The following is a 12,260-nucleotide window of genomic DNA, read 5'->3' on the forward strand; positions in this document are numbered from 1 at the left end:
TGCGATGGAAAAAAACTTCGTCACCGTCATAGCGACATTCGTCATTTTTCTCCTCAACTGGTATCGAAATACGAAACCGCTACACGCACGTCGAAATTCTACTTCAAGCCTTGTGTGCGCGGAGGCGGAAATTCAATACACTTTTCCCCTCTCCCGAATGTAAATATGAAAAAAAGCACGTTTTTAGGAGCCTGCGTCGAGGGGTGGAAAATGAAACTTGAATCAGAGATAACAGCGTGCAACCGGCAGACAAGAGAGTTAATTAAACCCTCTACCTACCACGTGTATGTTATATGGGGTTGAATTACAACGTGCGCATATATATATATATATATATGCATGTATGTATGTATGCACGTACACAATCATGTCGCCGACCCTCGTTCATCTCTCGATATTCAAACCGTGAAACGCGTTTTTATCATTATTCAATCCATCCGCGTATCAGTAATTTCTTCGTCGATACAAACCCTTCGTGCTCCTCGTCAGTTGGAACGAAGAAAAAAAAAAAAGAAAAAAATTTTCTTTTTCGACCTTCCTTCTTCCTCACAATTATCGGTATTCCAATTTGTTTTGTTCTCTTTCTTTTCCTTTTCGGCAAAATCTCCTCTCCGTTTCGCGAAGAGAAAGAAGAAAAATAGAAAACATAATAACAGTATTACAATTGCGTATGTATGCCGTTGGTAATTTTCTAACTCGTAAAATCGACTGATTATACAACAAACAATGGTGGACGGATTTAATCTGCGATCCTGTTCGTTTTTTTCGCACAATAATAGATCGGACGGATAGAAGTGACGATGAGAAGTTGAAGAAGGCGGACGATGGTATATTTTTACAGAATGAGTGACAAAAATAAAGATGGAGAGTGAAATAATAATGATAGTAATAGGCCGGCGCCTCACCTTGATCCATATAATAATATGCCTACCGTCACCTACTTATGTATACAATATACGTATATATAAATCTGAGGAAGGGATCGACGTTGTTTAAATCGCTTGGTGGCGTTAAACAAAGCGATTTGCAAAAATAGCGACCGCTTAACAAACGGCAACGCGGTGCGATAACGACTTGGCGGGAATTCAGCTTTCCTCGATCTCTCTCCTTTCCAACTTCATTGTTTTCATCCGTGTTCCGAACAATTTCATTTGTCATAGGTTTAGGTTTAATCTTTTCACGTGATTTTTTTTTCCAAATTTTACCAAGAGTTTTTATAACGCATTAAATGCACGTTGGTATGCACTCCGCAAACCGGATGTTATTTCTATACTATATATACACCTGGAATGTGTGTGTGTGCTTACATATACATGCAAATAAAGTACCTACCTATTATGTATACAAATATGCACGTAGCTACTGCATACACGAAGCTTTTGAGGCGTACACGAGAAAGCGATTAAGTTTTCTTTCTCAACCAGGAGTCGTTTCTCAAGTGGAACTTGAAGCAAAATTTCATACAAGACTCTGTAACTCCAGATATTTGTACACGTATATTATTTTATTCATCCGCAAAGACTTGTTTATTCTTATTTGAAATTAGCAAGTAAGATATTGAATATTAGATAATTACAATGTATGTGAAAAAGCATTGCTTAGATCTCTGCAGAATTTTTTTTTTTTACAAAAGTGTCGAAAGACTCTTTTCTGAAAATTTTGGTGAAAAATTTGAAAAAATTTTCAAGCTCGATAACCGAAGACAAATTATAAATAATATTCTATGCCAAGGACGTATTGATTGTAAAAACCACTACTGTGCGATTAATGTTTTAGACGACAGCTTCGATTGATGGTAAAAACGATTAATTTAGCATAATTTCGCACCGATTTTTATTTAAGAAAAGAGATACAGAAGAAAGCGAAAAAAAACAACAAAAAATCAAAGACATCGACCTCAAAGTTGAAGCTTAAAGATTTCGGGGATATTAGATGATCAATAAACGTTTAGGACAGTCTGATTGCGGTAAACGATATACAGCTGGCATAAACGTGGCGCCGCTGTTACCACGATGTATATATTACGTATACATATATATACATATATATATATACATATATGCATATATGCATAAACGTATAAATTCTGTTTTAACAACCGTTTGAAAATTGAGAAAGAAGAAACGGAATTTGTTCTGGGAATTGTTTATAAATCTAATAACAAATCGCGGTATTATACAATAGGTGCACAACTCGCAAGAAAATCGTGAAGCATCACTGCTCTGGTAGTTATTTTTCTGTTAATTTCAAATTTCCGCGAGATTTTGATAAATAAGATGTTAAAATTTGAACGCAATTACCACAATGACGAGAGGAGAAATCAAAATAGAAGTTACGAAGGTAAAATTCATAAGGAGCATAACGTTTTCCATCAAATTTCAGTAGATTAGCGTTGGGCTTGTACGTTACACGCAGAGCAGCATGCACTTCGAGATGCTATAACGAGTTATTTGGAGGAAGGATGATTCGGTGCTTTTGACGTCCACCTGTCCTCGGTCTTGTACAGGGCGTTACTCTTCCTCTTTATCGCGATCTTCTTACTCTGGTCGTTCTTCTCCTAGCTAGTCTCATCGTCTTCCCTCTTTCTCACCGAGCGGTTACGACGAACCTCGTGTGTCACTAAACTAACGAAAGGCCTTTGCGTATTTCGGTGTGCAGTATGGCCTACATTTTAACTCGGTCCATTCCCCCTACGGATGATCAACGCTATTCCATTATAAACCGATGTCCGACATCGTTCACGAGATCGTCAGATATCAGGCGACGTTTTCGTATCGTGTCAATTTTCATCGCGACAATTGATCACCGGTATCGAAACTCGATGCTTCGCTTCGTCGCGAAATGTACGACCTGTAATTAACGCTCCGGAACCATCGTTAAGTTTGGTAACTTCATCGTCGTCGTATGGAACGACTGTTGCTTGTAAGGGAAAGTGTACCGGTTATCGACACGTTTAGATCCAATTACTAACCGTTTTGTTGTTAAAAATTGTTAAATTTAGGGCACAAGTTGTGAATTTGTTGATAGCTAAAACCAATTGCTAGAGGGTTAGACACTGAAAATTTATTTTTTCGTAACATTGGAACCAAGGATCAAACAGATACAAACAAAAAATGTTAATAATTGGGATAGGATCGATGACTGGTACACTTACCTTGGGTACAGTTGAAAAAAATATTACATGCTATGTAGTGACGGTCTCACTATCAATGAATCGGAAAAACTGACGTGGTCAGGCATTGAGGCCATCATAACAGGCGAGACGACGTTGATTGATTTGTTTCAAGGAACTGGCAAGGCGGTAATGTAGATATTTAGATCATGTTCGCGAGTTTACACAACAATGCTCGAAAGCTTCATGATGGGGTAAATTTTACCGAATACCGGATCGATTTCTACACTCGTTTCCCGACTTCAGGAAGCGACTCCTCTCCTGCGAGTTGGATTCAATGAAGATTTCGAAGACCGGTGAACTCGACCCACACGGAACACTCTTTCCATTAGAGGTCCATACAGGATCCACGTTTCCATAAAAGATCCATATCCGTGGTAAATCTCTGATGTCTATCTACAAAAATCAACGACATCGACGGTCAGATTGAAACCGGTGATTTATATCCATTGGTTGTCTATGAATATCCATGCACATAATTGTAGGTACTATAGACAACCGCCAGGAGGTGAATGGTCTCAAATCACGGCCCTTTCGTTTCGCACGTAAACTGGACTGGACGATATAAAAACAACGTCGGTTAAAGGTATTTATTTCTTTCCCATAAAATCCATGATATCTCCAATGAAGATCTATGTGGATATCTACTAGAGTTCTGATAGATGGTTCAACGCGCGAATATTTGGATCTCTAACGGAGCCTTAATGTAGTTCATTTCGGTTGAAATGGATGGTCTAATAGAGGTGTATTTCATATCCATCATGGATGTTCACGGTACGTTCATCGGAAGTAAATGTTCCGTGTGGGGAATGAGTTACACACGCGTTGTGCGTTCGTGAATAGAAACTGCAGTTGAGTAGTCGGTCACCTCGAGAAAAAATAAGAAAGAGAGAGTGACTGAGGGGGGGGGGGGGGTGGGGGGGTGTTTGGCCCTGCAAGCATGCCGAAGTCGGAAGGCGTTTTAACGCCGGGCATTATAGATATATAGATGTGGAGAGGGAGAGGATAAGTTTGTGTATAATGTACACGTACAACCCGTGGCGTCCAGAGTTTCTGGGTGTAATTTTAGATTTGTAAGATAGCGGCGGTGAGACGGAGAGAGGGTCGGGACTGCCGGATGAAGAGAGAAACCGAGATGAGAGTAACGCGAGTATCGGAGAGCCTGAGAGTCGGCGCTGCCTAGTGGACTCCGGACGCTCTGGGAAACGCCACTGGTCCACACTCCACATCGCCCGGCTATACTAACTCGGCTTAGAAGCTCACCCCCATCCGACTAGCAGCTTCGAAGGGTGGGTTTCTTGCCTCCGCGAGGAGGTGGAGGAAGACCGCGAAGCTTGGGAATCAGTTTTTCCGATTCCTTTATTCATCGGTGTGCCAAGTGTCGCGGTTACGGTTCGAAAGGGAGAAACTACCACACCTTTGGTATTCCCTATTATCGTTCAACTCAAAACGTGAGTGATAACTAGATCGTCGACACCGTGCATGTGTGGGTGTGTTTGTGTTTGTGCTTCATCGAAGATCGTACCTGACGTTTTTTTTTCAAACTCTGTCATCTCGTACGAGTTCCAACGATTCTGTCATTGATACCGATCGACCAAGTCAGCTATGGTGGGTTTGTAACCTGTCGGTTTGACTTGGACTTTTTTCGGTTATCCCTTGTTTTTAGTCGTTATAACATTCCGGTTTTAAATACCGGAAGTAAGTTACAAATAATTTATATCGCGCTTGTCTTAAAGATATTGGCCGGGTTGGATTTGAAGCCAACCAGAAGATCAGAAGCGCCTTAAGCTTACTGCCCTATGTTTACGCTGGGCTGTCAGGTATTCAAGCAGTCGGGCATGGTGTGCGGTTATTTTCGTCGGGAATTTCGTTTAACCTCTGCATTTCTTTCGACTTTGTCGCTTTTATTTTTCTCTCTTCAATTCTCCTTATTTTCAAATCTACTTCACCTTTTTTGTAAGTGGTAAAAACACTGAACAAACATCGGACAACGTTCGGTACTGTCTAATGTTTTACCCTACGCGATGTTCACGGAGAGGTAACAAGACGGTCGATGCGAACTCTTTATTCCTGTACGAATCATTCAATCGTCTGCAATATCAGTCTCGATGTTAATTGGAAACGTATGTCATACATATAATCTACATACTTTGTAAACGTACGGTTTTTCAAGTTTTCTCGAAGCTTGCAGAGCGGCACTGTTTTCTCTCTCTCTTTTCTCACCCTCCATTATTATCCTTCTAGCTCCTCTTACACGGTCTGAAGATATGAAACTTTCCAGTCGAGTTTCTCACGCGGTACTCGGACGGGTAAGTTTGTCACGCGGAAATACAGTTTCGAGTTTGACATCGCAATTAGTCAGTCGCTGCGTGTTACTTGCTGCATGTTCTCGTGGTAGGCGACGCGCTTAACCTCATTATTAAGTAGCTGTCCCAAAGCTTTAATGGAAAATCATGGTGTCGGTGCATGCACGAATCCTTCGCGTGCACGTGTGTATACATACATATACCGATTATATAGTTAGTCGGTGAACATGAAAGCCCGACGATCGACGGCGACAAAAGCTTGTCGTTCGCTTCTTCCCACCTTTGATCCCTCTTAAGAGAAAAATCTTTGAACTAGGACGCCATTTTGACTCGGAGGCCCCGCGACGCACCGAATCGAGTAATCAAAGGTTGTTTAAATCATGTTTAAACTCAATTGTATACGCAGTTTACGGAGGGGGATAAGGGCCGTGGTTTGCGCTGCAGCAGGGTGTGACGTAAGCTTTTTAAAGCTCGATAAATGCGATTCGTGAAAACTAAGACGCCAGACTAGCCAAAGAAGAGAAGAGTGTTTGTTGTGAGTGGCTATGACTGCGATCTAAAATACGTACGGTATAATGACATCGGGTAAACAGAACTCTCCGTAAAACCTAACGTTTATCCTTCTCCGTCTCATTCTTCTACAGTTTCGTTAAACTCAACTTATACCGTCAGCGTCGTTAACTTGTCAGACGTTGGTTGAATATCGATCGAACGAATAAAAGACAAAGTTTTAAATCGCGACTTTAATCAAGATCCAACGTAAAATTGGAACGAGATCGACGTAATTGTGAGGATACAAAGCTCGTTGTAATCATTATGGAAGAATGACCAATACTTCGAATTGTTTTTGATAATCTGACTCCAACCTCTCCATTGAAACTTTACGTCGCAAAAGCTTCGAGTTGCTTCAACTTCACACGGGATCACGGTGTTGTTTCGACAAATTTTTCAAGACCAACTCGATTCGCGGATCACTCCTCGTTACTTGTGAAATTAAAGGAACCAACGACGCCGCGCCGAGGTTGCAAAGTTGTGTTTGGAGAGTTTGGAGGGTTCCCATCTGCCGCCACTGACCTCTTCCTTCTCTTTCCCTCTAACGCCACGTCAGATAATAATATCAGTAATGCTCCGTCATCGTAGTGTGTATAAACGGGTCTGTTTAACGTCTACTTTTACACCAACGCCAGCTCGTGCGATGTTTAAGTCACGCGCGTTTTACGCATAGGTACGTTATTATACGTAGGTAGGTAGAGGGACGTGTGTTTTCTTATGCATGTATGTAGGAAGTATGAAGGAGGAACGGAAGTCGTTCGAATTTCTCGTTTCTACTTATATATGTACCGAATCCATTCGAATGTGGTCTGTGCATATAACTGCATCGCCAATTATTTGACGGTTCCATTTGCGGCCGAACAACATCGGCGATGCACTTTAAACTCACCACTTTAAAATACCCCTTCGCTATATTATACTCGTTCTATTCTTACGGTTCCTCATCTTCTCAGGATCCTTATATCAGGAAACACAAACGATTCAAGCATCTCGTTTTTACCCTTAGTTTCGAATCCAATAATCAAAATCAGCACGAAAACTTCCGGCTTCAAAAAGCTTCTTGAATATTTTTTTAATTTTCGAATTTTTCTTCTTGATAAAAAAAACATGGGGAAAAGATGTGTTTTAGAGTACCTGATTTAACGAAAAAAATTTCAACGATTTTGGAAACGTCCATTCTTCGTGTAAAGGATATTTCGGGTCGCCACACTTTATCGGAATGACGGAAAAATTTTGAAAAATTAGAGGCACCGTTTCTGGCTGAAACGAATGAAAAAATCTATTTGACGTGAAAATCCGAGGAGGTGAGGCCGATGACCCGTTGATTTGACGTGGAATGCACCGTATATATTTACATGTATATTTTACCCCCTGAGATTTACTTTTCCGGAGCTTTGCAGTCCGTAGGCGTGTGTAAACCGTTAAAGATCGAAGTTCGATTGACCTTCGATTTGGTTATTATAGTGCTTGCCAATGAGTAGCTTGTCGGGCATGGGGGAAATTTAAATATAGCAAAATGATGGGAGGGGGTCGAGCTTTTGTCAAGTAAATATTATGCGGCAATCCGATCATTCCATTACACTGGTCAACAAAAAAACAAAGTTTTTTTTTTTTTTTTGAGTCTCTGAACGAATAAATTTTCTATTCTAAACATCGAATAATAACCAAAACCTTCGCTTGTTACTTGTAAAGCTTGCTTTTATCTTTTTTACGTTGATAAACAAGTCTTGAAGTTTTTCCGTTGATAGTAGTAGTAAGAAAAAAGTATTTTTTACATTATTACGTACGTGAAAGAAATTAAAATCTTACATCTGTAATCCAGACTGAAAATTTCTGATAACGGATGTTATCGAATTCGCCCCGTGCTGATTATGACGTCACATCATTTTTCTTTCCTCGTGTCTCGATTATTCTGATTTAGTATTTGAAAAAAAAAAGCTCCGTTCATCTGCCAACTGTATTATTATAGATATCCAAATGCTTGACATTATAAGTTTGATTCAAAGTGAAACTTTACATGTAACTTATAATATCAATAAATTCCCACTGAAAGTTATTATGTCACGGGTATGTATACTGTTTAGTATTGTTAAAAACGAAATTTGTTAAACTACGGTAAACGGAAGAGGTTATTCCCCTTTTTCTTTGTGACGACTTGTACGTTTTTTTTGTTTTTTTTTTTTTCTTGTTAATCGATCGTCTCGTCGTTGATTAATCGCTATGCCGTCAGCTACATGTAGAAACGATCATAAATTATAACATATTTCTTGTCGAATAATGCTTTGTGAAATAAAGCTACTGCGGATCGTTCTAAATTGTTCAAGGAAATTTAAGATGTTGTTGAGTTTTAAGTAAAAAATTTTTTTTGTCAATTTCACAGTCCCAAATTGAGTAGTTATCAAATCAAAAATAGTCAGAAAAGAATATTCTAAAATTACAATCGATCAACAATTTAAACATCGATTCTTAATTTCGTATTGTTTGTTTTCGGAAACTTCTTTCTTTCTTTTTTTTTTTTTCTTTTAGAAAAATGAACGCAACTTAGGCATACATTAATTTTATAAATTCTCACAGACGATCTAGAAATAAAATTTGCAAAAAATGATTGATTTTTAACTCGACGGTTAACAAATTATCAACAAACGTAAGAAAAAAGAAAACACGCGTGAACCTAAATTTTTTTAACAATTAATCGAATCCAATCGAGATTCTTGATGATGTTTTATAAAATTTACCGCGTACTTTTTGAGAGCTTTTATCACTGCGCTTTATCGTCGTTCCCGATTTGTCGAAGAATTTCATTTCTTATTCTTTCCAAGCGGTGTCCCATAATTGGTACCTGACTGATTGTAGGTATGACTAAGACGCGGTGGAAGAAGGGAATCTCAATCAAATTCTTGAATGTATAAAAGTTTGTTTGATCAGCCAGCCAAGCCCATTCACCACGCTAGGTCGTGACTGTAAGCCGCGTGCAGACATTATTTTATACGATATTATCTCCCGAACTGGACTATTGAAAACAAATACAAAAGACGTCTTAGCTCTCCTTCTTCGTCTCCATTTTCTTCTTCTTCTTTTTTTTTTTTTTTTTTCGTCCGATAGATCTGCACAGCTAAAAATACGACGACTCGAGCTTTAAACTTTTTCCACGCGTGTATGTATAAATTTATATTCTCATAGTATAACAAACTTACTGTCTCGTATACAGATCATGTGCAAACGTCTTCAAAACAATGACATAGCGAAGTAAAGAAGAAGAAGACAAAAGAGAGAAAATCATAAAATTCTTTACTCACATATTTTTTACGAGTTTATCTTTTCCTGTCCACGAAAATGGGGAAAACAAATTATTTTTCAAACACGCGGTGGGCTACAATTTTTATTGTTATACGTTGTAATTATATCGCAGGTTTGCAAACAAGAGGGTAACAATTATTATTATTATGAGAGATTGTCAGACAGACAAAAAGTTTGTGTCATTTATATAAAGTTGAATTATCGTCGTTCCTGCTTTTGGAGAATTAATATAAATTACACCTGATAATATACAGAAACGTATTTATCTTCCGAAATTTTCGGAGCGGCAAAGCTTGCACGTTAAGAGAGTGGATGTCAGGGGATTTTTCCCCTCCTACAAACGGAAATAAAATCTGATTGTGACCGAGCGTTATTAGATTTTCGTTCACGTGTGCTTACAAAGTGTGTGTGTGTGTGTGTGTGTGAATAAAATTCCTTCGAATTTTTCTGCGTTTTTCTTCTGCTTGAAAGCAGGGTTTTTATACACATAGACGAGTAGATTATCTTATACGTACATTTGAATTTCAGATGATGAAAAATAGAACAAAGTACGTGGGGAATAAAAGAAAAAAATTCACCTTTGAACCAGACACGCAACTAAAGCCAGGGCTAAAGGATAAGCTTATAAAGCTCGGGTATTTTAAAATAATTTCATTATATTGAGTTATAAATGTTTTTGTTTGGGAATTGTTTTACTTTCTTTGGCAATATGTTTCGCTAAATCCGGCCGTCAAACTGTAAGATGAAATAAATTGTGTAATAATTCTTTGATGGATTTTCTACAATCTCCGTTAGGTATGTTTCTGAGAAACGTTTAATTCATGATAAAAATCTAAGACAAACCTTAAGTGGGAAAGATTATTCAAATTCATGGGGAGGGAAAAAAGGTAAAAACTGAGAAAATGAAAAATTTTACACGTTGATGAACGAATATCGAGGAGGGTGTGCTGAATTATTATACCTACCTGTAGCTTCCACGTACGACCATGCACCTGTAATTACTGGGAACATTGAAGAACGGCGTCAAGTTCCGAGATGGTTAGTTACGAGAACACGCGTGTATAGATATATTTACGTTACATGTATACATACGCATACACGAGGAACGTGTTTACTCGATGTTTGTAATTATATACCGAGGCGCGTGATCCATCCTCGCTCGATTTTCTTCGAAAACAAATTTTGTGATCGGGGAGAGTTAGAGGAGACACGTACGTATAATAGGAAAAGCACAAGTGGAGAGCGATTAAAAGCGCAGACAACAAAGGTGAATAAGAAAAGGGTGAAGAGTTGGGCAACATGTGTACATATACGTTTAAGATCGGGAGGAAAATAAGGAAGAAGAATTTTATTGAGTCGAAATTTGATTCGTTTCGTTGTTGTTTCAGATTCTCGAGGTCGGATAAGGTAAGAAGGGGGGAGAAAGGAGGAGGGAAAATTGGGAAAAGGAGGGAGGGAATTCAGACGTCTTAACGAATTTCGGGAAAGACGGATGAGAGCTGGAAAATCATTCGGAACACTGCATCGGATGTTCGTGATCGAAGAGCTGAACGATAAATTAAATTTGAAAAGCATCGCGTGACGCGGTGACAACTTGTCTGAAGTTATTTTCTGAAAATTATTCGATTTTTCAATATGCGTCAATGTTCAGGAATAAACGCTTCTGGAGAGGAAAATTCATTTACACGCTACTCGGTGTGAAATAAAGAAGAAGAAGAAGAAGAAGAAGAAGTGTGTTTGACTTTTTAGTTTTTTTAACGCGAAAGTGAACATCGAACTATGCATTACGATATAAAAATGAATAAGGTGTTTCAACGACGATGAACGTGGAAACAAGGGTTGAAAGATAAGAGAGAAATTTTTGAAATAAATCGAGTGAAAAGTTTGATTTCTTTCTTAAACACTGTGACAAGTGCGGTAGAGTGATATTGAGCAGGAAAAAAATTCTGTTTTGTTTGTTCTTAATCCGATCGAGTGACAAATTTACGCAATCTACTTGAATCAAGATTTTGCCGTATTTTGGATCAGCCATGATGGCCGGATCGGGAGTCAACCTTGGGGGCACCGCGATGCTGCGGACCCGCCGAAGAGACATCAGCATAAAACCGAATCGACGTCTCGACCGGAAGTCGTCACGCGGAATGATATACGAGAACGAGGAACTGCGCCTCAGGACGATCAACATAAACGCCGAGGTTGAACAAGGTGAGGAACGATATTTGTACTGGATTTTTGATTTTTATTAAATATTCGACAATCGTTGATCGATGAACCGATGAAATTTGGCCAAACTTGAAATCAAAATTGAAAACACACTTGGACGAGTTGAATTTGGAACGAGAAACGAAGCTTGAATTCATCACTTTGAAAGAATTTTTTTCTTTCGATAATATTATCTTCATAATCGGAATTTCAAAACAGTCGAGACAAAAAGATGAAAAAAAAAAAAAAAAAACTGATTCAATATTCACGATAAGAATCGACTGATTTTTTGGTTTCTGGGCAAGAATTGAACCTCAAATTTGAGAATATCGTTATCAAAAACTTCCTCGGAATTCCGACTTCAGAATTATAAGTTGTAGTAATAAAAGGGATAACGAAGTGCAAATTCAGGGTTATGAAAATTTAGAGAAAAGCGAGTCTGTCTCAAAAGCGTGTACGATAATTTTAATCCGTTCACTTTAAAATAAAAATCTTCGCGCAAAACGCCTTTCTTTGATTAAGGAAAAACTTTTTGGATAATTTTGAGATGTTTTGTACATGTTTAAAAATTTTCGTTTTCCTCGCAATCTGGGAATAATTCTATAACGCAAATACCAGCAATTGATTTTTCGGCAAATTTTTACCCCTATTTCACGTACTTGACAATAATTTAATACGCAGTATGTAGGTATCTTGATAAAATCGTAAAAAAACGAAAATCAAAATTGTAC

General features: G+C 38.4%; 2 protein-coding genes across 3 annotated transcripts in view; one reads left to right on the forward strand and one right to left on the reverse strand.

The window, feature by feature from the left end:
• The window catches only part of LOC107226948, a 110,486-nt gene that overhangs the window by 83,452 nt on the left and 14,774 nt on the right, over positions 1–12,260 (forward strand). The window contains exons 1-2 of one of the 2 annotated variants that reach the window (XM_046734673.1): positions 5,423–5,481; positions 10,716–11,532. In XM_046734673.1, the coding sequence (XP_046590629.1) occupies positions 11,358–11,532 (175 nt within the window). In that variant the 5' untranslated portion in view covers positions 5,423–5,481; positions 10,716–11,357. Of the gene's footprint in view, positions 1–5,422; positions 5,482–10,715; positions 11,533–12,260 lie in introns of those variants that run through there. The other variant, XM_046734672.1, reaches the window with a different exon arrangement.
• The window catches only part of LOC107226920 (tyrosine-protein kinase transmembrane receptor Ror), a 126,349-nt gene that overhangs the window by 78,115 nt on the left and 35,974 nt on the right, over positions 1–12,260 (reverse strand). The gene's annotated exons all lie outside the window — the stretch shown is intronic.

Source organism: Neodiprion lecontei, chromosome 3 (genome assembly GCF_021901455.1).
Source record: "Neodiprion lecontei isolate iyNeoLeco1 chromosome 3, iyNeoLeco1.1, whole genome shotgun sequence".
Lineage (NCBI taxonomy): Eukaryota > Metazoa > Arthropoda > Insecta > Hymenoptera > Diprionidae > Neodiprion > Neodiprion lecontei.